The following is a 21,798-nucleotide window of genomic DNA, read 5'->3' on the forward strand; positions in this document are numbered from 1 at the left end:
TAACTTTTACACACTTCAGTTGATTTTAAAGCAGTATTTGAAACATTAGATTTTCTGCTTGTATTTCAATGGTTATTAAAATTGGGTTAAAATTACTATTTTATGGCTTTACGTGTATTAGATTCATGATGGTAAGAATAACAGTTCAGTCATTCAGTCGGTAAAGGTACTATAATTATGCCCAAAAATCAAAGATATATTGAAATTTCTGTTTAACTCAGAGGATAAGAGTCCAAAACTTAGTACATTCTCACCAAGGGCTTTATTTCTCTATGTGGTTCCTCCATTGACCTAGTCTGGCCATTTGTAATTCGTGGTGTTACGAAATGTTGATAATTGATGACCTTGGAAAAAGGTTTGAGACACATACCTGCCAACTCTCACGCAATTGCCTCACGCATCTCACGCCCGTGTCACGCAATTGCCCCTTTTACCCAAGCAAACCTGTTTTTTTGCCCCAATCTTCAAGTAGTAATCATATACTTACTACTAATAAACAACTATACATGCATTAACCTATTTGTGGCATTCTCATCTATCAATAACCTCCACAACATGTGGCTTCCATATAGAGTTATAGAGAGGTATTATCTTTCCTGTGGTGTTTTATACGCTATGAAAATTTACCCCACTTATCGAATCCTCGGGTTTTCATTGCCCCCAAAATAGACTCTCACTCCTTTCCCCACTCCAGGGTTGGCAGGTCTATTGAGACATGTCACCCTCAAGCCACCTCTCAGCATCGTTTAAGTTCTTGTAGGAGAAGTGGAGTTTAGTTCCCCTACACATAAGCGTCTCAATGAAATTACTGAACCGTTGGTTCTGACGCGAAAACTACGAAGCGTTCGAGTAGATTTCAAGTCAAACATTTTTATGAATGACTAAATTACTCCGCATAACGGAAGCGAAAGGAATTACTTGTATTTTTGTTTTCAACTAAAATACTATTAAATGCAGTTATATTTTAGTATATTTTTTAAGCAGTAATATTTAAAATATAATTTAATTCATCATATCAAAGCTTTTTAGCCAAATCACGCATATTTCTGTTGCGGACTGAGACACATCTGTGAAGCACTTATGGCTACCACGATGAAGAATATTATTATTATCGAAGCATGAGTGATGGAATTTTTATTGTGAGCTAGATTCTATTTCTCGTAGTGCTTGGATCTCACGCATAACATTGGTAATAACCTTCTTATGTTTTTTAAGGTTCATTGTTGTAATCGTTTGGATATTTTTACTAGCGACCAAACCACTGCGTTTCAGTTATCTTTCTTACAAAATATAACTAACGTAGAAGATCTACGCTTCCTCTAAATTTGTAATTTTGTGTAAAAATTTACGGAGTACTGCACAAAGTTTTGGTGTAATGTATCACAAACTTGTGGATGCAATTTAGTCTAATGTGCGTTGTTATTCCTGTACTACTACTCTTACTACTGGACTAAGAACTTTGTTGCCAGGCAAGCGGTCAGTTGCTTTTTGTTTCTAGCTCTACAGTGAGTAAATAAAAACTGTCTATGCAATGATATAAGAAAGTAATAACTGGTTTGTCACGGTCTTTAACTGAGTTTATTTATTCAAATCTGCAGTATGCTGAAAGATTGAAGAAGGTTGTTCGAGCTCCTAACGTCTTAAAATTTACTGTCGTAGTGTGAACTTTGATGCTAGCCCTACAGGTTTTGGTATTTTTTTAAACCAAGTCATCTACATTTTTACTTTTTTTAGTATGTGTTTTTCTCTTATCAAGTAGTGAAATATGATAGGCATTATTCAATGTCAGATGAAGCCATTGGCTTATTTTTGCCAAAGGTTTTATAGTACATGAAATTGACAAATTTATATAAACTGTAGCTGCATTAGTAGCATGCCCCAATAGAAGAATGGTTTTTTAGTCGTCATCATCAATTACGTTGTCTCGGTAATGTAAAGCGCAATCACATCAACCCACTCACAACTAATCTTGGTGTATTTACAGTGAGGTTAATTTTACGAATTGCACTTGCATAACCCATTTTCTTTTTTTTATTGAGCAAGTTATGTTCTATACACACATTTTTCGAGTGGCAATAATTAGAAGAATAGGAAAAATGGAGACATGAATTCTTTTGGTAGGTTAACTCATATTTACAATATCTAAAAAGTTCAGAAAACATCACCGAAAGCCAGCATAAAATTCCCTAAAATATAAAATGAACTATCCTTACAATATTTTGTTCATTGCAAATTAAATCTTTCATTAACTTAACTACATGTTGGTTAAGTTTATTTCTTAGCAACTATAAAATAGGTTAAATATGGCATATAATGCCGTACTAAATAAACCAGTTATTCATATACTTTTAGAAATCATCTTTGAACAAAATTTATCTTCAAATTTTAAAGTTTCTTCGACGTGTTCTAGACAACGGATGGTCATTATGTTTTGTGAAACAAATACACTGAAAGGAAGTTAGGTGGCTGCACAGGCTATTGTTTTAAGGAATTTGTGTTCAGCAATAAAATTTTGCCAATGTTTTAGCATCTGCGCTGTTTTTAGCAGCGTGTAAATGCTTTTTTGCACTGTGCTTTACAGTCATTCAATGATTAAAAATTCAATATCTGCATCATAACTTTTCTAGTTGCGTTTTGCAAAAGTATATTTTATCCAGCTTTGTCTACTAAATTTCAGAGTCATTGAAGGTACAGCTTTATTGCTAATAAAGAACTATTTTTTTCCAGCTCACCTTTTTAAATGCATCCAAGTTGCCAACTAATCTAAGTTTGCATGATATATTGAAACAAAAGGAGTAGTTGATAGGATACTAATGAGACACAACGTATTCACTTCACTGTCGCAGTCATATGTTTTATGATGGTGTCTATTGGTCAGTTTTGGTGCCAAGAAATTTGTTTTGAAGGTTGTTTACGCAACAATTTTGCAGTGGGATACTTGCAGTTTTTTAAAATGTTCTGTTAGTGAATGGAATCATAACTAAATACAACATGTCGTTTTCGCACTAGCTTGTCCTGAACAGGCAGGTAGAAAGGCATCCATCTATCACAATATGAAGCCTCAAACTAGATTTTATCAGCAAAGGGCATCTGTTACAAGTGGTTTTCTTTTTATACTGCAATGTTAATTTCTATGACACAAAATCCATTCCTTTTACGAGTTGTCATGAACAGTAATGGTATTATTTGTGTGTTATTCATGGTTGTACTCGAAAACCAGTACATGAGGTCAGGGGATTTCCTAGCTGACACTGCACTTGCTACTAAATTCAGATACGAATATATAGTTGACAGAAGACATCTAATAAAATAATGCTTATCAACCTATTTCGGGATTTTGTCACAATTACATTCTTTCAAACCTGTTTATAAAATGTATGCATGATATGGCAGAAAGTTTTTTGCAATTTTCAAGCCCAATCTTTTTATGTTTTAATTTATTAAAGACCGTTTTATTTAATTTGATTACATAGAACAGAGTTCGATTTCGACTATATTTAATTCACATATTTAACAAATTCTGGTTTGAGCAAACAGACGGGCACAAATTTAACAACGCTAATCTGTTAGGATTGGATTTACCAAGTTATTCATACCTAAGACAAGGCTTTGAAAGTTAACCGCAGTGTTCATCATTACTATTTCCAGTTAATTGGATATTAGTTTTCTTATATAAGTATGTACTCAATTGGCCATTGTCTTAGTGCTTCGCAGGGAGCTTATACTTACCATACCCTATTTTATAATACTATTAGTTTGGCTCTAATTTTGGCTTCTCAATCTCATCTCAATTTGAATGTGCCAAGTAGTTGTGGTTTTGGCATAGACAAGACATTAAAATCTTTGAGCAGCCACCGAACTCCACTGATGAAAAGATCTTTGGAAAGTGGTTTCTTACTACAATTGTATCCTATTGTCAATGGCCTATACTTTTCTTCGAAGAATAAGTGAAGTTTTCAAAGTATTTGCTTTTGTACAATTGCATATTTATACATATGCAATTGTACAAAAGCATATGTAGTAAGGCCTAGTAGAGTCTGTAATATTACTTGAATGTTTTTTATTCAACCTGTTTAAATATTACAAGAACATCACCTGAAAAACTTATTTCTAGCTGGTCTTAAACTATAGAAACTGCTGATTTTTTAAAGTTTCCGTTTCACACGTTTATGCTAAGTATTGTGTTATTGTGTGAGTAACAGTAGAAATGAATAGTTGGCAGCATTTGCATGCAAGATCATACAAAAGCTAAACTGAAGAACGTAGGCCTACATATAAAAATGATGTATCAAAAAGTTACTACTGTCTAAAGTTGGTAAACATTCTCATGTCACAAATATCTTATAACTATTTCACTTCCTATATCTATTACATTAGCAGTTATAATCATTTATTTGTCATATTTATTGTCATAATTTTATTTGTCATCATTTATCATATAAGTGTACTAGTGATAGAAATTGTTTCAAGATCAATAGCATTTTAATTTAGTTCTTTCATGTGAAACATTAATAATCTGTCAGTTCTAATCCTTCAAATGGTTTAACATGAGCTGTTTTATTATTCCATTCAAATCGCATGGGCTAAAATTTGCCAACCTTATTTAGGATGTTTATAATAATAATAAACAACAAAGCATCTGATTAAATCTAGTTTGGAAGACCAAGTCAACTCTGATAATCTGAAATTTTATACATGGAGATATTCTGCAGTATAAGATACTCTGGCCTGAAATATCTGATTGCCTGAAATATTTTAGTTGAACATCTTGTGATTCCTTTATTCTATTGGTTAAAGATGTGGTTGCGTCAAATTTAAGTTGATCTTAAAAGAAAGCATTTTTTCTCTATCAGTTGATATGTTGTTTGTTGTGTTACGCGATTGCATTGCCAAGATATTTGAAGATTAAAACCGAAAAAATCTGATCGCTGTAAAAACGCTCAGGCCACAAAAACGTGCCCAGAATGATGTCACGCGTTAGGCAACCTGTCTCTATCTCTCGTATTCACATCGGCTATTTGCGATAAAAGTCTAGTCTTACGCGGCTCTATTGTCATATATCTTATTTTGTATTTGCTCATGTTGGCTAGAATAAAATTTTAAATCCTGCTACAGATGCATTATTATGAATGTTTCAAAGGCCTCAAATAACGAAAATTGAAAATTTGTTCTACTCACTTTCTCCAAATGTTGTGTAAACATTTGGGTACCGACTACCAATTCTACCGGTCTGCGGTAATTCTGTCAAGTCACTTATGTAGAACGCGGTCTTTGTATCAGCACAGTTCTGCAGCTACCCATACTAACGATATACAGCCTCCCATAAGCCCCGCCCACATTATGTCTGTCGCCTATCCTTGGGGCGGGGCTGTATATCATTGCCTACACCGTCTACGTACTAGTTTCTTACTAGTAGTATTCTTACCGAATACTACCTAAGTGAAATAAGCAAGCCACGTCTTTGAAAAGAATATAGACAGGGATAGAGTTTTAAGGATGAGAAGTCTGCTGCAAACTGGATTTGAACTCACATTCTCCAGTTTTGCGGACATCCATATACCATATCCAATTCACTACAATATTCTGCAAATCATGTATTGCATTATCTTCAACAATATTATTTTATTATATAATTTTTACAAGCAATAATATTTTCATCTCGGCATAAAGCTTTTATTAAAAATATTCATCAAGACGTGGCCACTCACATAGTATTAGCTGATACAATAAGACAAATTCATCTACTGCAACAAACTCAAACAAAACATCATGGCTTATGCAGCACGCATTCAAGTCTCTCTTTCTCCTGTATGGCAGTTTCCACACTGACAAAGCTTCTTCGGCTGGTGGGACGACATAAACATTCTGTAATCAGTAAAACAAATGCAATAAATATGTCATTCATAGATGTCATTCTAAAGCGTATCTATTGACAGCTTCCAAATTGGGAGTTAAATAGATTGCGAGTGTAATTTTAAAAACGAATAAACATTCAATAAAGGCACAAGTACGCCAAGCCAACGATTCGAAGCTTTGGTTCTGGAAAGTAAAGATTTGCAATGATCAATCGATTTTACCCACTTCCTACAAGTGAAAATAATTTGTAATCATGACTCTAATTTACCAAAGAAAATTCGAAAAAAATATTATAGCTAGGTAAAACGGCAGATAAGCTATGAAACGATGATTGGAGATAGCAAAGAATTATCATTTTATTAATTAGTATATGTATTTATGACTATAAAAATATTACATTTACTTGAGTATAGAAGACTCTAAGTTAATTTACCTCCATTCTGTCTTCCTCTGCAGCAAAACGCTGCTGACGCCTGTCCGCTTTGACCATAGACTGTCTACTCCAATCTTTTACTAAAAGTTGCTCAGATAACTCTGAGTCGCTGTCGCTCGAACTTCAAGCCATTTTAAAACTATGTATAACTTAGTAATTGTTGAAACGCGTTGAATCAGTAATGATGAGAATGAATTCTCTAACGATGAGAATCTTCGAGATCATAGACAACGCGTTTTACGAGTGATAACATTTATTACGGCCTATATAAAAATTTCGTGCTCATGATTGGCTAACGAAGCGACCTCATATTTATTGCTCGTGGTTTCGTTTCAGATACCTTGCTTGTGACGTCACGAAAAAAGCACCCGCTGGAACGTGAGCTTTTTAAAAGAGACAGGGACAGGGTCTCTGGACAGGGTTGGTCTACAAAGACAAAAATGGCATCAAATTGTAGCTGATGTTTTAGCCTTTTATGCGTCTTAATTTCATTAAATTGAATTTTTTGATGCAACCGCATCTTTAAGACATGCTTAAGAATTGTTAAAAGGCGTGCCCATTGTGTATTTTACAGTTGCCTGCACATCAGCTCAGTTTATGGAAAAAGTTTTGGCTGTTGTTTCTATATCGCTAAAGCGAGTAATGTTTATCTCATTAAATATTAGTTAACAACTGGGATGTTTTGTCGATTTTTCTTGATGTTGTAGTAGCTTTATAACATAATTTTGCATAGTAGTAACTACTGCTAGAAATCCCAGTTGTGGAGTAATAGGCAACGAAAGAAGTACCCGCATGTTTATCGGTAAGAGAAATGTACTTATATTTAACCATCATAGAACATGTTCAATCAAGTTATTTAATATAAAAGTTCGTTCAGCTGTTGAAGCATGTGTGTGTTAGTTAATTCCAAAAATACCATAATCGCGTAGCTTCATAAAAAACCTCACTTACTGGAAAACTAATTGGTACAACTAATTATTACAAAGTAAAACTAGGCCCACACCAATCTTCCTTAATTCGCTACTGTCATGCATACATATCTCTAAGCTTTTTTCAAGAGTTTTTTAGCTGTGATATACAGTGAGATCTACAATTGACATGCTATGATTACCTAAAGTTAGATGGCATTTCCAAGTTCTATGTAATAAGTAATTGTCATATCGTCAACACTACAAAAGGTTTAGATTTAAATTATAAGCATTATAGGTTAAAACTGAGTATTGTTTTAGGGTGGTTATGACAATAAAGAACTTGCCTAACTCTTTAAAAATTGATTTCTGATTAGGTTCCAACTGGTTCATGCTTACTGTTACAGTTTAGTACCTACACATATAGTGTCCTATGTTTTAAATATGTTTAGTTAACTATTGCAATTGTCAATGCTTATACTTAGTTTCCAGTTTTTATCGATACAAAAGTTATTTTCATTCAGCATAGGTAGTAAGGACATGATTTTAGTAACTGCGTGTACTTATGACCAATTATTATTGAAACACTATTCATCATATGAGATGATTTGAATGAAAGTGATATTTTACAGTTGCTGAATTTTTAGTGATACTTTTGTTTTTGTACAAAAAAATGTAAATGAAAAAACATCGGTGTCAGGTTATAGAGATACAGTTTTTATTTTATTGTTAAAAGTAAACAACACAATTTTCCTATGAGTCTTTCAAAGCTAGAGCGAACTAACTAGTCATAAGAAAGAGAAGCACTTGTAAACAAAATCTAGTCTGATTGGTCTTGTAATTATCGGTGATTCAAATTTGTTTCATCCATTGCACTATTTATACTGCGACAAGTATTTGGAAGCAAGTGTTGTATTTATGATAAATACCTAGGATTATAATTGCAGTGGTCGACGATGTTTGGGCATTAGTTGAAAATGAGATGGTTGAAGCAGGATATGAGTGCATGACCAATGGGTTAATTACAATCATCTTGTCCTGACTTACAACCAATGCAGTATATGTTGTGAAAAATTTTGGAGTTTTACTAGTTATTGGAAGTAAATAGTACATACACACATAAACTACCATACTTTTCGGACTATAAACCGCACCCCTATATAAGCCGCATTTGCTTTATTTTTCAAAAAACGTTAATAAAACAATACATAGGCCGCACTTTTGTATAGGCCACAGAACTCAGTACAGTGCTTTTTAACACAGCAGCAACTTTGCTGTTTAAAACGGGTTGTTCGCATTACCTGACGCTTTTTAACTTAGTGCCTAACGGAACAGTACCATTAGGCATTGTTTCGTATTTTCTTTCACCACTAGAGACGTACTAACTGGAGAATCTGGTTAATGCGCCCTAGCGATAAAAGAAAAAGTCACAAAATCGCCGCACCCTTATATAAGCCGCATGGCTCAAATCATCAAAAAAAGTAGCGGCTAATAGTCCGAAAAGTACGGTATTCAGCGTATCATCATGTATACATTTATTGAGCACTCAGTATGTAAAGTAGGGAGGATTTGTGTCTAACATTAAACTTGCTGTTGCCATGATGTATCATCTCAGCATTTTCCAAACCTGAACATTGCTAAATTTGAACATGAGAGCTCTAGGAAAAAATGTGTCTATTATTCAAAAGATAATACCTATTTCCAAAAAGCACATCATTGTTTGTTTTTATAAAATTTTCAGATTAGTTTATAGGTGGTGTTGCAATCCAATTGTTTTTAGTGTTTAGTGATGGTCTACCCGACTGCTATCGATAATGATCTAATGCGATTATACAATCCACTGGAGGATGTAAGAAGTTGTTCTGTTAATGAAGCCAAGCTCTTCATTCATTCACATTTATTGATCCAGCACTCAGCTACAAGCTCTGTTCCATGTGAATGAATCTGGCTACTTCCTCTGTTCTTACTGTTAAAGGCCCAGTCATCAGCTGAAAGGCAGCGGCTTCTTTTCAGTCCATTGATTATTCAGTTCACACACTAGATTCTCACCAGTGTTCTTGTCATCACGATTAGTCTCGAGGGTTTGGGCTGGCACTTACTTTCAGGAATTTGATCTGTTAGTTTGTGAACAAGCGCACCGGATCTTCGGACTCCCTTCACATTCTAATAGCGTTTTCGGTTATTGAGCTCATGGGTGTGTCATATACATTCATTGCTCTCTGGTTTCCACCTTCTCAATTGGTTTAGGTCTTATCTCTGTATGTTCAACTATTCCATTTTTCTTACCCGGTCAGGCTGCCAACTATCACAGAACGCATGGCCAATGCACTAAAGCTTGCTTCTCAAGAACATGAATGATGGAACTGGTCCCAAGGCTCCGGCAGCCGGGTTCCGAGTAAGAGCTCAGCCTATGGTCAAGGATGAGCAGGCAGAGTTGTGGCGCCCCGTAAACACACACCATGTAGATCCATTGTCTATAGTGACATTGGAGCTGTGTAATGAACTCTATGATATTGTTGCACACAGGATTGCTGACAGTAAGGTAAGTGATGACAGCAGCAATAGTAAACATCTCACATCTGGCTATTTTTGTCTTGCATTCTAAGCGAGACTGGCCTTTAAAGGGCACCGGAATACTCCGAATTCCTGATATGATGAGTAACCCACCCGGATGGCTTGTTTTGGCCATTTCCTACACCGTCTTTCTGCACCTACTCTCTATCATTGCTTCATTCACTGTCATGACATTTGATCTCGTGGTAGCAACAACAGGAACTCTCATTGTCAATGATTAACTGGTCTCAGCTCTGCTAGCGGGTCACCATTGTTTATTATCAATTAATGCTCGTTTGTTTGTTCCTATATAGGAAATACTCCGGTGTACGATAACTCCTGATATAGAGTACCACGAGCCCACACAATCATTTCACCACTGGAGCACAGCTAAAGGCAGTCAAAGGCATGGACTTACTTTCAGCAATTGTACTGCTGCCACCAAGTTCCGTCAGAGAATACAGAGTATAGTGGGAAAGTTTCCGCCAACATCAGCCGATATTACTACTGGTATGGCTTACACCAGATAGCTGCTGATAGATATTTTTCATTGTATTTATCAGACTTGTTTTGGTTTTAGAAGTGGCAATTGAACTTTTTTTTCTAAAAAATAAAATTATCCATTTCTCTCAATTATTAAAAACACGATTACATTCAAGAAATGAATCGGATAAAATAAAAAATTTGGTTGATTTGTGTTTGGAAATGTTACACCCAAATTGGCGATTACACCAAGCTTATAATCACTCTATAGTACTTCATTATCTGCCCTATGAAGGTGGGGGAAAGTCAATGTTTAATATTCCATTCACAAAAAATAGTAATTGGTAAATGCCTACATTCATTGTGTAAATGTGAACAGTTCACTTGCCATTGATTGAGACTCTGTCAATGATGTACAAGTTCATTTACTTAAGCTGTGACTTGCACTAGCCCAGTCAGTAATTGGCTCTTTTGGTGTCAGGTCAGCAATTTAGGCTGTGGCTATAACCATGATCAGTCTTTTGTGTCAGGTCAGGGGGGATGGATTAAAGCTTGGAACTGTGATTAATTCTTCGCTATCAAGTCTGCTAAAAATGGAGTAGTTGGTAAACAAATAGCAAAACACGTCTTGTATCAAACTGGTAAAGAACAAACTCTCTTAGTATTATGTTATCCCATTTCCTGTACAATTTTCTTTTGCGATTTTCTCTAACATACTGCAATGTCATATTTGATATAAACTTCAAATTGTTTTAAAAGTTACAATTGTGAAACTATATCCTATAATCTTTTCATCTCATCACACAATAGTTTTTCACATCTCGGCATCAAGTTCAGTCAGTATTTGTCTTCATTTTTCCTTTAACGACTGGCATTAGTGAAAAAGAACTTTTTCAAAACACCAGGTTATATACATGTATATGTTCCTTGAGATCAATAGAAAACAACTGAATTGGTATCAGTTTGTTGAAATAAATGACTGTTGCTCTGTTGCTACTGCTGAATGTTTGGAAGCTTTTTTACATCATCCCTCAGCATATTTCTGAGCTATAAAAACCCTGTTTTTTTCACCAGTTTGAACATGGCGGCTAGTAGCCTTATGCTTGGGGACTAGTTACTAAAATTTCTCAGAAGAAATAATTATAATATTATGAAATCAAGTTCCATTATTATTTCAGAGTTTCCAAGTGTTTTTAACCGCTTTGCTCTGTATTGAGTACATAGATGCCTTTGCTCGATCAGATTCTGCTTAGGATACAAGCCTAGGTTAACTAGTCAGTGTGTGGGCTCCCTTAGCAGAGTTGACACTTTTCCTTTCTGTTCTAGAAGTACCAGCTATTTGAAGGAATTATTTGTGGCCCGCCTAGATTTTGAGATAGTATACTGTTATAATTACTCATTACATTCCAATGACGTTGAAGCATTCGTGTATGTCAAAAATAGATTACATGATAATTACATGCACCAGCAGTCAGACAACAAATAAACCATTGCCATTAGATCATATTTGGTCAGTCGAAAAGAGATAAATGTGTGAACATGAGAAAAGCTCAATCTGAACTTGGAAATCCTCTGATCAGATGTAACACTGATCCTTTTTATTCTTGGGAGTCTTGCTTGCTTGACAGATCTTGTGGTATCTCTCTCTTCAATCATAACCAAACCAGCTGCTGTAACCAATTTCTATGCCCTTTTATTTGCACCGGTAAATATTCCTGTAAGCCGCTGTTTTTCGGTTTGGCACAAGAAGCACTCTTCAAATTACTTCAAGCCACAGGAAAGCATGCGTTCTTCTGCGTAGTAGTTTAGAATCACTTTTCATTCTTGGAAAATGTGTTTCACTTTTGGCTTATGTTGACATTAGCGTGGTTGCTGCCGATGGGTAAGGCTAGAATTAGCTCTCTTATAAAAAATAGTTCCGGTAGTCCGCAGTCTTAGTTATCGTATAGGATCACAGTCTGTGATGTTTGGCTTGCTGAGGTGCATCGCAGACTCCGGAAATCATAGTATGTTGTGCTTTGTTGATTTTATGGACTGTTAATTCTCCCGGAGATGATCTGCTGGATTGACTTGTGTGTTATGTGGTTCTATGTTGGTTTGGATACCAGCATGTTATTGTGTGCCTTCGTCGGAGGGACTATTTGCTTTTTCTCGACATCTGCCAAAAATGTAATTGGGCAAAGCAATCTGCGGGTACAAGTATCTAGGTATTCAACTCTCTAGACCTTACTCGTATCCTATTCGGATTGGCTATGGTATGTCAGTGATAACATCTGTGGCTATTGTAGATCGCTGCGAGAAGGCGGATAACCCTGGTGCCAAGGTTAGTTTGATATGCCCTCTCTTTTTCGTTACTATAGCTTAACTGTGTTTCCCCAATTTCTATTTAATGCATTGCACACTCTGAGACTATACATTTCATATCCAGAACATTGCATGTTCTAATGTTGCGTTTTTGTTCTGCGGATGCTTGTTTTTTTTTTTAAACTAACTGCCTGTAGCTGTATAAGATACAGGCTATTCTCGGGAGCCCGTGCTATAAGCAGAAATTACCCATTCTATAATTAAAAATCTATTGCGTTCATTGAAGACTGGCGGCATTATATTTTGTAAATATTATTCGCTTGGTATTTCTGTCAGTCTGGCAAGCAATAACAAATGAGAGTTTCTAGAGGGCTAGAGTTGTCTTCTCAAGTTGTATGTTGATGGGCTTTCATCTAATAGGGATTAGCACATGTTCCTAGAAGAAAAGCTGATTGCATGAGATTTCTTCATTCTTTGTCACTCTGTTTCTTGATTGAAAATGGAAATCAATATGTGAAGAGGATGTTGCGCTCACGCGTTTTACTGAACGAAAGAGAAAGCTAATTAGCATGAAGCGCTCTATAATGCCACTTGTGTGACATAATACATGGCTGTTGTGTGAACTATCGAACAAACGATTTGGTATCGGATGAGGATTAGTCACTGGCCTATAAATCTCTCAAATTTCCTCTTGCGAAAGTACATGATGCTGTCCTGAAATGTCATTTCCTGGACAACAAAAATTTACAAAGTGCACATTGCTGTACTGAAATGTCATAGCGTGTACAACAGAAATGTCAGTTCAAACCTAGAAGGTGGCGAGGTTCTCATGTTTTTGTGCATGATTTAGAAGCTTTCGGTCAACGACGTATTAAATGTTTTTCTAAGGTGGCTAGGCTATAATCTGTAAGATGGAAAATGCTGTATTTATACACAACTGAGGTTACATGAACCACAGTCATGCTATCGAAATCACGTTTTTATGAAAGACTGAGCTGATTGGCTGCCTGTCAGCACAAAAGACGGGTTGATCTAGTAGGCGGATTCCTATAGTGTCATGGATGTTTGAAAGGTTTCTAGCATGCTTAGCTTTGACCAGGTGTGCTGTAAAAAGGTGCAGATGAAGAGCTGGTTACCTATTTGCCCATCCTAATACCAGTATTCATCCTGGGGAGGCTTAATTGTTTATATACATAAGTATTGCTGGAAACACCTTTCTATAGACTATGTTTGTACTCACAGCTTAAAACTTGCCCATCACATGGGTTAAAGTCTTTAACTCATCACATACTATGATATGCGTATTACGGCGCAAACGGCACAGCATTTGCAGATGGCCAAGAACTGCATGGTGTAGTAGGTTTTAGGTGGCTTTAGTAGGCTTAATACGAAACGTTTCTGATTAGTGAGTAGCTAACTAACTATAATTTGCCTATGGTGTCTTTACTTAAAAGAAAAGAAACAATCATCCGCATGCATTGAACATCTAGAAAAGGTTTAGAAAACATCTAGAAAATAGTTTACACAACAGCCATGTATTATGTCACACAAGTGGCATTATAGAGCGCTTCATGCCAATTAGCGCTCTCTTTCGTTCAGTAAAACGCATGAGCGCAACATCCTCTTCAAAAATGCTTCCACTGCGCTGAGTTTCACTTTGCAAAATGTTAATTTCCGTTTCAATTTTTTCTTCCCAATGACCAGCCGTGTCAGACCTGTGCAGCTATCAAGACTTCCCAGATTGCAGATCAATGAACTTCCGATGGTTATCTGTCGAGTTATATTACTAGTTACCGTTATCTTTAACAATAATACTGATGTCGTAAGCTATAGTAATAGCTCTTCTGACTTGGACTCGGAAATGCTCAAGTTGTTACCCGTGGTAATAGGGATAGGGTCAAAAAAGAGTCAGAGCTCATTTTACAGCACATTAGTAGATTAGTTTTTATAGCCTCAGCTGATGTAAAATTTAATACTGATTTAATTTTGTATCAAATGCTTTTTCACATAACTTGTGGTTGAAAAGTTATGACAACTTATATGTGCCATTGTAAAATGGGGCCTGTTAGGTTTCACCACATATTTAACTATGTTCAGTAAAAAAGTTAATTTGGCCACGAAAGAGTTGAGGCTGTATTTTGTGTAACGATTCTATTTGTTGTTACCACTCATTCTAGCCAATTATGAAAGTCTCGCAACGGCCTCCCAAACGACCAGAAAAGCCGCTTTCATTGCTGAGCTCTGAGGAAGAACCACCCGAGACTCCGCCTCCTCGACTTCCCGTGAGGACAGTGACACCACCTACACAATTTTCACATAGGTATGTTGCTGAGGTACAAAATCTGACATCGGAACTCGTCAGATTTTAGCCCAGAGTTGTTGGACATTTAAATAAAAACATGGTTTTTCAAACTAGTTAGGTTTAATTTGATATTTAGACTATTAAAAAGTGTAGTTTCAAGATATCTGGTTAGATTTACTCAGTTGTGCAGGTTGTTATGGTAATCTACTAAAGACTTGGGAGTTGAGAGCTGCTCCGTAGAGTGTGCGAAGCTGACAACAATAAATCTTAATAAATTTTGCTCATCATTCGTAGTTTCTGTAAGTAAAAATGACATTCGCTATCAAGTAAGTTTTTCTATTTTCAGTTATAGGCCTATTGACAATCTTGAGGAGTCTGAATCATGATCCTGCCACAAATTTTCAAATGAGTTTTTGAATAAAGGTTGTAGCGCTTAAGGTGCCTTCTTTAATCCATTAACTAAATGAGCATCTTGAGATGTCCCTAGGAAGGCTGAGATTCGAAAAATGAGAATGTAGTTAGAGCGACTGCAGCATTTGCAGCTGTAATAATGAAAAGGTGTCAAGTAGCACTGGATGTGGGGAACAACTTCCTCTAGGCAGCTCGCCAATGCCAGGCTGTCAGTCTTTGAGTAGAGTAGAACTCCAAGTATACCAAACCTAGTATAATTCCATGTTACTAGTGAATGTCAACCATCACAGCTAGTACAAACAGAAGGAAAGGAAGTTGAGCTCGCTATTACTGAGAAGAAATGTTCCAACATTTCAATGAGTCGTCCTAAGAAACATTTATTGAACATTAAAATTGTTTTTTTGCCCTTTCATTGGTAATTACCACATTAGTCTGGTGTATTCAGGCCATGGCAGTCATTTTGGATGAAGCAGGTTCTGTGTTACTAATATCAAGTGCATTTGCTACACACGTAGGTATGTACGTACTCGGCTAGATTTATTTCTGCTTAAATAAGAGTCATCTTCATTGTGATAAGATTGTTGTGCACTGTTGGGCGAGATTGCTTTTCAACCACGATTTGGAGTTGCCCAACACTTTTGTGCTTTTGTTGCAGCGACACAAAAAGATGTCTGGGCATCCGTCTGCCGTATTCTATTTTGTACAGGGAGGATGTATAATTATTTGTCAAGGGCTTAGAGAGTTCTGTTTCTGTAAATTTGTGAATTATAAACAATCTGTTCTAAATACACGTTTGCTTGTAAAACTCTGAATGATGTATATCGCTTAGCTAGGTTGATAGAAAATTGATCATTGAATAGTCATAGAGCTTCAATAAATTAAAATTTTCATCGACTAAATATACAAGATTACGGCACAAATGCTTTTGTGTAAGTCGCTAAATTGAAAAAGTAGGTAAGAATACGGTTGCAACCGTATTAATTGGTTGAATAAGTTGGATTTGGTTATTTCCATTAATAAATCTCAAACGTCTTGCTTAAATATGTCACTGAGTAACATTATGTCTATAATTTCCACAAACCAATATTAGTTATTACCAACTGCTCTAAAAATTTATTTTAGTAGACTTCTCAGCACACACTCCGTGGATGCGGAACCACAGCCTATCACCCCTCTTCTGCCACCCAGGTAATTGCAGAGCCTTTGCTATTCTTTGAAACCTGTTATTAAACTAGCCCAGTCTCATTACCGGTGTCTTTCTATAGGAGTAGAAATCCATGGTGGGAGGTTTTGCTGTCTCGTACATCAGTGAAAATCTGTTTGAGAATAGGCAGTTTTTATACAAGTGTCATCCTCTACATGTTACTAGGGAGTCGACTCAACTTGTCTCCCAACAAGTGTCAGCAGGTATCAATAAGCTGGTAGACTATTGATTGACACATTCATACTGCTTGCGTTTTCTATCGTGAAGTGTGTCTCAACGGTCTTCCTAAAGTGTTGTATACTTCTGATGGAGGCCCTATACTGCTCCATAGGACACTCGTTAAGTTGTACAGCATGAGATCCGGTGAAGCACAAGGAAATTTGCTGTCCGCTGATTATGTCACATTTTGGTTAAAAATGGGGCACAAGTTGATACAGTCGATAATGTCTTCATTCATAGATTCATATCAACACTTATAGATTTGCCTATCTTGGTCTGTCCTTTGCAGGATTGGTTGCAATATGCTGAAAACTACCTATATTATTGCTGAGCATGCAATACTTCATTTATGCAAATATAGGAAAGCATTAAAGCTGTTTGTCTCTAGTACATATAAATCTTGTGAAAATGCTTGTACTAATGTATTGATTGATCTGAACTGTCAATGATCTGTCTTACACTGGTCAATGCTGTTCAAGTAATTGAGAGCATGGGACAAAAAAAATTGTCAAGTAAAATTAATTTATAAATCAAATCTTCAACTAATATTAGACAATGCTGACTTTTGAGTTGGCGCTATATATTATTGCTTATATTGAAAGACAGCGGCCCACATTAGACTCGAATTCCGTAACAGTGTGTATTCATAAAATTATTGATGATAAAATTATAGTTTTTATGATGAATATTAGGTTATCTTATGAAGAAGCTCCGTCCATAAGGAGCTTCTTCATAAGCCTCGGACAACCGAAAATGATACAGTAATAATGGGTTGTTCCCAGCATTCAATATTTAGTGAATACGCACCCATAATGGTAGGACTGCTTTTGTCATTGACCTGCACACAGCTCATTTGCAAGCATGATGAAGGATTATAATTGTTTCGCAAGGACATTATTCTTAATTAAGAAAAAGTTATCTACCGTAATGATATTCATAAAAGGAGTACTTTGCCACCAGTCAAACACCCTTTAGACTCAAGTCGCTATGTGGTTATCTACATGTAGGTATACGCTCATTACTATATGATATGTATTGTATGCTTATATGAGACATGTTGTGTGCTTGTGTGAAACATGTCATGTGTTCGTGTGAGACATGTCATATGCTTATATGAGACATATTGTGTGCTCGTTTGAAACATGTCATGTGCTCGTATGAGACGTCATGTATTCGTATGAGACATGTCGTATGCTTATATGAAACATATTGTGTGCTCGTGTGAGACATGTTGTGTGCTCGTGTGATACATGTCGTGTGCTCCTGTGGGACATCTCGTGTGCTTGTGTGAGACATGTGTGCTCATATGAAACATGCTACGTGCTCGTAAGAGACATGTATGCTCAAATGATACGTATTCATCAAAGTGTTGAAGATACCTCAGCTGGGGTGCCAGTAATATACCGATGACTCTTTTACTACCAGGCTTGTCAGCAATCTCAATTCACACCCGGTACAAAGGAGCTTGTCTACTATGGCAGCAAGTTCTGCAGTGGCAGCACATAAACCCCGACAGGTGCTCATCATAAAACAGGATAGGTCGAGCTTAAGCCGAGCAGCTTCACAGCAGGTAATTTGTTCATCACATTTACTTACAGTGCTTTTCGTCAGGAACATCACACAGGAGATTTGATTCAAATGGTATCTTTTGAACATGGTCACATATTTACCTTTGTTGTCTCTGTCAACAGACTCGGCATCTGGTCTATATGTGTAACCATAGACCGGATCGTCGATTGAATAATGACTCTTAAATTGAGTGAAAGTTGAGTTCATTTGTGAACTAGTGTGTTCCCTTGTTTTGTATGGTTTACGGTTTACGCGGAGTGATGAAGGGTGCAACACATTTGAGGTTTCATCTACAAATGTCTCAAGCAAATAAATAACCCATGGAGTTGAGCTTGGAAAGCCAATTTGTGTGATAGGAGCTTGCCGATATTTGCATGAGTCAAACTTTTTGCGTTGTTATTTTGTATTAATTACGTTTGAGTTATCGTGTCCCTGAATGCAAATGCTTTGCCACAAACACGTTTAGAGCTGCAGATAAAGTCAAAGGAATTGATTTCTCAATTTAAAAAGCGTTAAGCTGGTAGTTGAAGAGAAAGAAAACTTTTGATGTGGTTTCAATTCGATGTGACAAACAGAAAGCAGGTCTTTAAAGGAATACCTATGACTGTTTGATTCTTCAACCGTATTATGAAGCCATCTTTGCACCACTTGAGAAACAAAGGTGTTCACTCAGGAGTTGTTATAAAATTGACCTTACCTAGTACCTAGTATGTTTTACTTCAGCTGTTGCTGTACCTTTAAAAACTCATGTATATTATTATGTTAAAAGTCGGTATTTCACCAGTGTCAATGGGAAAGGATCTTCTATACTTGGCAGTGTGTTATGTAGGTTGGACTGAAGCGCATGCTTCAACCGGGCCATTAGTCGTTGATCACTTGTATTCATTAGTTATTTTGGCATATCATATGTCGGCTGTTGTATGTGACAAAGTTTAAAGGGAATGTTCTGTCACTTCCTGTCCGTCACGCACTCTTACCTATCAATTGAAAGTCGTAAATGCATATTACCCTTATCATTATTATTTGTCTGCAGCAGGCGATGGCAAGCACCGTTGCCCGGCTGCAAGGAAAGTACAGCGATTATAGGGACTATGAGTTAACACCCCTTCCTAAGCGAGAGATCAGAGATGCTTGCGTAGGAGCAAGCTGTGACAGCTCTAGTAGCGCGGCAAGCTCGATGTGTGCTAATGACTCGGTGCCACTCAATACTAAGCCTATTCCTCTCCCAACCAAGGGTAAACAACTTCAGAACCCTTCTTGTGCAAAGGGTAAAGAAATGCCCTGCAGAGAAAAGCTCTTGTGTGAGGTCTGTGATGAACGCTTCTATGAAAGTGAAAATGTAAAGGGGGCATGTCGCCAGCGGCGAGGGGATAGCGACAGATTGACAGAGGCATGCACATGTACGCCTGCTCTCAATTGTTGTCTACGAAAATGTACTGCAGACTCTAATGGCCGGTACAGTCCTGCTTGGCAGTCAGTAAAAGTGGTCGAGGGTAGAAAATGTCGTCGGCGAACTTTATTTGTACTTCTGGCAATTATCTTTCCTTGTATTTTGTGCTATAAACCTTGTCAGCAGTGTAACAAAAGGGGCAAAAAAAGAAACTGCTGGGGAGCGAAACACATACCTGTGAGAAGCAAGGAAAGTCTTACATAACCAACCCCGTTTGCTTCTTGTGGAAGCGTTGCATCTGCATCAACCACTTTTCAATATTTATCTTTTAACTTAATGTGTAATGCTTCATTCACTCTGTATTCTTCCTACCAAATAGTCTTTTATAGCGAAACATGCATTATTATTATCTGACTTTTATATTTCTGGTACTAAGCTACCTTTTTGCAATGTATGTTGTGCTAACAGATCATGACATCGTCAGCAACTGCTGCGTGTGTAATTCATAACAATTATGTGAAGGTAATTGAGAGCTATTCTCTCTCGGTTCTGTTGATAAATCTCAGTCAAATTACATGTATTTAGGATGGATGTCCTATATTCAGAGTTGCTCTCTCCTACCTCAACTAGATTTTCTGTAACCCCCGATGTCATAATTATCTGACTACTGCACAGTATTACTTAGGCTATTCATTGCGTAGATAAACACATTTTATTATATAAATACAGATACATGTTCAGTTTTATTTCTATGGTCTGCGAGGCGAAGCCAAGTTGAATTTTAACCATGTTATGATCTTCATACCTACATCGTGTACATACTGAGGCTGTTTGATACACTTTTCTAGTGAAGATTAATGTATAAATTAATCTTATATTACTTGTGGTAATTATTATGCAGCCCTTTGTGCAATAAATTTTAATTATTTCTATTTGGTCACTATGTTTCTTGATTGAATAACATGTCATAATTGATAATTCAACTATGTACATCGTTTATTATAAGCTCTGTGTCATTACACTTATCTTTATGACAAAGCAAATAATGTCCGATATTTTCCTTGCTTGTAGATGAATTTTCTTTAAACCACATTCTGTTTGTTTCATGTCCAAAATCAATCAAACTAGACTTTGGTCAATAATGCTTTGAAGATAGCGATGCATGAATACATTGAAGCATTTTAAATCGATCATCATGTCAGTCATGCGGGCGGGCGGAAGTCTCGTTTGGCTGTCAAGTTGGGTATGTAAAGAAGTCTTTTGTTGGTAAATCATCTAATAAGTTGAGATATCTGAAGATAATTTATTAATTATTTACAGATAGTGTCAACTTCTGCCTACAACTTTCCGGCCACAGTGGTTACATTGCGTTGGTATTTGTACGTTTGGGTTGTTACATTAGGCAAATATAGCTAACTCCTATGATTAGAAAAATGTCATGAGAGGTTGAATGGATCATAATTGCGTTGACTGCAGGAGCTTCCACACAATGCCCTCAGCTAAGTGTTGTATGATTTGTAGTATGAAGTAGTGGGGCCCTGGCTACATTGATTTCTGAGGTTATGGCAGTTGCGAGTAGTCGTGGCAGTTGTGAGTAGTCATGGTAGTTGCGAGTAGTCATGGCAGATGCGAGTAGTTATGGCAGTTGCGATTAGTCATGGCAGTTGCGAATAGTCATGCTATTTGCGAGTAGTCATGCTAGTTGCTAGTAATCATGCCAGTTGCTAGTAGTCATGTCAGTTGCAAGTAGTTAAGGCATTTGTTAGTAGTCATGGCAGTTGCCAGAAGTTGATGACGGACTAACACTACACGGTATATAAGATAGTAGAGGGATTGATACAACTTTCTATCATGATCCCATGTAAGAAACTTCTTTCATACAACGCTAAGAAATCGATGTTCCTGCACTTTATGTCGAATTTTACCTCAATAGAACTGTTTGAAGAAATGAAGCTAATAAACATTGGTCATATTACGCCGTGGCTATGTTTTATGAAACTAGGTGAATGCCCTCGTTATACAGGTAATGAAAAACAGCTTATAAATTGGCAGGTAACGTAGTTGCCATTGGCTAAGTTGACTAATTAGCCAATGGCTAAATTAGCAAATTGGCTGATTTGAGTAACTTAAGCTGGTAACTTGAGCTTGTCTAAATCTTTACAACAA

The 21,798-nt window shown here is 36.6% G+C and overlaps 1 protein-coding gene and 1 long non-coding RNA gene across 4 annotated transcripts in view; both read left to right on the forward strand.

Annotated features, from left to right (window-relative positions):
- LOC137396285 (uncharacterized) overlaps positions 1-21,798 on the forward strand; it is a 117,013-nt gene that overhangs the window by 84,929 nt on the left and 10,286 nt on the right. The window lies entirely within an intron of this gene.
- On the forward strand, positions 1,059-20,564 carry LOC137396346 (sprouty-related, EVH1 domain-containing protein 1-like). 3 transcript variants are annotated; one of them, XM_068082578.1, is made up of 8 exons: positions 1,059-1,189; positions 9,492-9,739; positions 10,065-10,260; positions 12,522-12,556; positions 14,715-14,857; positions 16,373-16,438; positions 18,099-18,243; positions 19,276-20,564. In XM_068082578.1, exons 2-8 carry the CDS (start codon positions 9,548-9,550, stop codon positions 19,894-19,896), a joined length of 1,398 nt encoding a protein of 465 aa, XP_067938679.1. In that variant the 5' UTR covers positions 1,059-1,189; positions 9,492-9,547; the 3' UTR covers positions 19,897-20,564. The 3 variants fall into 3 exon arrangements, with proteins under 3 accessions (XP_067938679.1, XP_067938680.1, XP_067938681.1); XM_068082579.1 differs by having other exon boundaries at positions 19,279-20,564; XM_068082580.1 differs by having other exon boundaries at positions 16,376-16,438.

The sequence above is a fragment of the Watersipora subatra genome, chromosome 5, assembly GCF_963576615.1.
Source record: "Watersipora subatra chromosome 5, tzWatSuba1.1, whole genome shotgun sequence".
NCBI lineage: Eukaryota > Metazoa > Bryozoa > Gymnolaemata > Cheilostomatida > Watersiporidae > Watersipora > Watersipora subatra.